This window comes from Amphimedon queenslandica, unplaced genomic scaffold (assembly GCF_000090795.2).
Source record: "Amphimedon queenslandica unplaced genomic scaffold, v1.1 AMPQUscaffold_13020, whole genome shotgun sequence".
Classification (NCBI taxonomy): domain Eukaryota; kingdom Metazoa; phylum Porifera; class Demospongiae; order Haplosclerida; family Niphatidae; genus Amphimedon; species Amphimedon queenslandica.
In genome coordinates this window covers 1-4,141 of record NW_003546744.1, presented here as the reverse complement: position 1 = coordinate 4,141, position 4,141 = coordinate 1, and the positions used below count along the sequence as shown (strand labels likewise).

Below are 4,141 nucleotides of genomic sequence, written 5' to 3'. Positions count from 1 at the left end.
GAGATATTACTGCTACCAAGAGTAGATCATTTGTAGTTAGTTTGATCTTTTGAGCAGCTTGTTACTAAAAATAGAACTCATTTCTATTTTTACCAACACCTTGATTACAAGTTCAAAGTAACCATAAATGTTGTTAGTTACATGTTGCCTAGTGTATGGAAGGCTTAGAGGACATTAAAATAACTGGACAATTAGAGTCAGCAAACACCAAATCTAATCATTGCTAATACTAAATCTGTTTCTTAGGCTACATTTACACAGCAACGCAAAACGCATCGTTTTTAAAGTATCCATTTTGAACACCGTTTTCGTTTCCATAGAGTTCTATCAAGATTCTATCACGTTTTCATTCCTTTCTGTGTAAACAGAAGCATAAAACAGGCACAAAACTATACGGATTGCATCGTTTTCGTTGCTGTGTAAACGTGGCCTAAATAAAAAATGACTACATTTTTGTGCCACCAACTTTTTCAAATACACAATGAATATTAATCAATGACTCCATTACTATATACAGTACTTACCTGCTCTATATTCACTATCAAACATTGCCTTCCTCCCAACAAAATATCTAAAAAATAATACATAAATTCATAATACTGCAGGGCTCTCTTTTTTCGAGGGCTATAAATTTTGAGTTCCCTTTAAGTAAATATTACACATCATGACTTCCTGTCATCCTTGTTAACTAATAAATACAACTGGTCCCTGAGCTACATGATTTGACAAAGGACCAGCAGAGTTAAAAAAAACAAAAAAACATCAAGTCTATTCTTTGAAAATAGTTTTAAAATGAGTCCTAAAACTCCATCTTTACTTTAAAAGTGCCCACATGTAACATGAAGAATTTTTCGACACGCCCCCTTGTAATTATAATCAATTGTCCAAGGTCAAAATATTCGCATTTTCAGGAAAAATTAATTAAATTCACGTAATATACAGCCCTTAAAAAAAGAGCACCCTACGGTAAGACTTTAACTTCTCTCTTATCCACTTACTTGTATGTTACCCTGTGACTGATACTGAACTCATCTCTGATATCAGAACTATCTATTGCTCTTATAAGAGGCTTACACAATGGGAGCTTATTGAGCTATTAATAGTAACGGTGGAGTCTAAAAATAGTAACGACGTGAGGACTGACCTTAAAATAAATTTTAAATAATTGATTAACGATTCCAAGAGTACCCCATCTCTTAGTATTATCAAGTGAAGTACGACTATTAATAAACAAATAAATAAATAAATAAACAAATAAATAAATAAATTAATTAATAATTGTTACCTGTCAGAGACACAGACACGAAAACAGCTCATGATTTGTTCGGCAGCTCTTTCCAATATCTCACCTTCTTTCTTTCCCTTGACAACACCAACTCGCTCCTTAGCAACAGACTCCGCCTACCAATTAATGTATGAGGTTAGAGTTATTACTATTGTGTTTTTACTTTTAAAGCGATTCTTCTTAAATCAAGAACAACTTGTTGAAGAACTGGCAGACCCCTAAATAATAATAATAATAATAATAATAATAATAATAATAATAATAATAATAATAATAATAATAATAATAATAATAATAAATAATAATAATAATAATAACAACAACATTAATAGTAAAAATGTACCAATTTTCTTCTTTCTGTGCCTGGAATCCTTTACAAAATGATCTTACAAAAATTAAGGAAAAAAACAAATCATTTTAAACAAACATAGCAATTTCCATGTAATACACACAGTACACTATGTACTGCAATACATGTACAATTACATGTACCCATACATGTATATAACTATCATTTGAGATACAGTTACATGTACATTATATGTACTTTATGATGGATACTGTACTACTAATGTTTGACAAGCAAATGCTTCATCAAAATGTCCATTAGCTAATGAATGAACACACCTAATTAATAATAATAATAATAAATATTAATTAATTAATTATACCTTATGTGAGCTGCTAACATTTCATCATAAGGAGAGTCTAAAATAACCTGACATGCTGACTCAGCATCTCCCTATTACTCAATTAATTAATAATACATTAATAAACATGTATTACATTACTTACATTAAATACATGAGAGTCTTTTAAAGCTACAAGCTCCTACGAGAGAGAAAATGAAAGAAAGGATAGGAAGAGAGAGATGAGAACAATAAAGTATAAATATACTACTAACTGATAATAGTTCACCATCACATTCTTTAATAGACCTATCAACCTGGTTAGTAAATAAATACACAAAATAGAAATTAAAGAACATTACATGCATCAGGAATTGATCCAAAGCTGCCATATTGAGGGTTAAATATGACTCCCTAAACTGAGCCCCTCCCTTTTTATTTGCATTACAACCAACTGGTATCTTCTCAACTGACATCCTTTCTTCTATAGTTAGGCTAATCTGCTATGGCACCTAAAAATCCTCTCTACTCTTATCAGTGGACACCTGGTCAGTAATATTCATTCACTATTTATACAATACGTTTTATTTTGTATGAATAGATGAAGTGTCAAATGTTGTTTGTCTTTTGGAAGTATGAGGTTTCCCTCAAGAGAGATGGCACGAGCTTGGACTGACACTAGGATTACACAAGGACACACTCGACGACATTAAAAAAGTCTATGACACAACAGATGATTGTTTAACTGAATGCCTCTTCGAGTGGTTGTCCAGAGCTGATGATGTTGACAGTAAAGGAGGAGCTACTTTTGGCTCACTGCTAGATGCTCTTAAATCTATGAATGAGAATGCTGCAGCTGAAAAGTTAAAAGAAGAGTGTAAGTTAATTTAATAAAATGTTCCTTACCTGAAAAATGTCATTTCACCAATCCAATGTCACTACATTGGTCACAAACGTTTTACATGTACAGTATATAGCTAATAGGTTTACTTTATGATAAGTTATTTTATCCACCAGTGATAATGAATACCTATCTGCTATACTGAACCTTGTACTGAACCTTGAACTGAACTGAACCTGAAATGACAGGAAATTTGATTTGTGTAGTTACATAGTGGGCCCCAAAAAAGTAAAAAATGTCAATGTCACAAGTCCAATGTCACTTGCATTTTTACAAATATAGTGCTTATCCACCAGTGTATCTCTGCTACTGTATAATGAGAAATTTTCATGGATTTGTCTAAATATTAATTTTGTGGCTTTATGTGGTTTCTACTTTTTAGCCATCTTGAAATGTATTAAATTGATTTTCGTGGATTTTATTTTCTTGAATTTAAAAAAAAACACAAAATCCACACAAATTTTGGGCCACAAAAATTTCCCACTATATGGTATCATACCCTGTGTCAGTTGCAACAAAGGCTCACCCTTGTAGTATTTATGCCAGGCCATCATTAGCTATCCTAGAGTTCAATAATAGAATTCACAGCTGATGAACCAATTAAAGCTTGACAGGAATTATTTGTTGCATTCAAGTGTAATAGGCCCCAACATATAATGTGCATAAAATCCGGCAATCATTTAATATATTGTGACCTTTCTTTTTTACATTCTTTGTGCCAGCACTTTGGTTGTTAAAACGCTATAGTGGGGGCATAGCGGAGACAGGCTGTGCACTAAACTCTCTTCCTGATGCACCAGAAGAGGGTCTTGATCCAATGACTGTTACTCCTGAAGTTTTAAACATTGCTGAAAAGATGAAGAAAGAGGCTGAACAGAAGCTCAAGACTAACTTCACTACCTTCACTCCTTTGTACTATATAAAGAAAGGAGAAATCGATTATTGTATAAGAGTAAGTTACATCGTTCATGCAGTATAATAGCTATAGTACATGCAGTCCTTTACCATGGAGTGATTTATTGATGTACTGAGAGAGTCAGCTTAATTTGAATTTCTGTTAAGAGGTTCTATTCCATACATACTATTTTGTTAGGTTAGGGTTGATAATGGTAAAATAGATGTCTGTGGTCAATATTGTGCTGGTTCTGTCATGAGAGTTAAAGCAAAGCATGTTACTGAAGATGATGATCAGACATTCTTTTAACTTTACATTAAATCTGCCCAGTTTATTATTATAGCTGCTTCATTAATTATTATTTTAACAGTATTTTTGTATCACCAGGTATATAGATCTGCTTTTTTATTTTTAATATTTTTATGAACATA

The 4,141-nt window shown here is 32.3% G+C and overlaps 2 protein-coding genes across 3 annotated transcripts in view; one reads left to right on the top strand and one right to left on the bottom strand.

The window, feature by feature from the left end:
- LOC100632553 (PCI domain-containing protein 2-like) overlaps positions 1-2,752 on the bottom strand; it is a 6,833-nt gene extending 4,081 nt beyond the window's left edge. Inside the window, exons 1-11 of one of the 2 annotated variants that reach the window (XM_020001835.1) lie at positions 2,277-2,752; positions 2,190-2,231; positions 2,081-2,116; positions 1,957-2,027; positions 1,847-1,912; positions 1,629-1,670; positions 1,449-1,503; positions 1,286-1,401; positions 1,145-1,220; positions 999-1,093; positions 525-571 (exon numbers count right to left, since the gene is read on the bottom strand). In XM_020001835.1, the coding sequence (XP_019857394.1) occupies positions 525-571; positions 999-1,093; positions 1,145-1,220; positions 1,286-1,401; positions 1,449-1,503; positions 1,629-1,670; positions 1,847-1,912; positions 1,957-2,027; positions 2,081-2,116; positions 2,190-2,231; positions 2,277-2,390 (760 nt within the window). In that variant the 5' untranslated portion in view covers positions 2,391-2,752. The remainder of the gene's footprint in view (positions 1-524; positions 572-998; positions 1,094-1,144; positions 1,221-1,285; positions 1,402-1,448; positions 1,504-1,628; positions 1,671-1,846; positions 1,913-1,956; positions 2,028-2,080; positions 2,117-2,189; positions 2,232-2,276) is intronic. The other variant, XM_020001836.1, reaches the window with a different exon arrangement.
- LOC109585710 (uncharacterized) lies at positions 2,749-4,091 on the top strand. The gene is made up of 3 exons (XM_020001837.1): positions 2,749-2,791; positions 3,538-3,767; positions 3,909-4,091. The coding sequence occupies exons 1-3, from the start codon at positions 2,752-2,754 to the stop codon at positions 4,017-4,019; spliced, it is 381 nt and encodes a 126-aa protein (XP_019857396.1). The 5' UTR covers positions 2,749-2,751; the 3' UTR covers positions 4,020-4,091.
- The last annotated feature ends 50 nt before the right edge of the window (positions 4,092-4,141 follow it).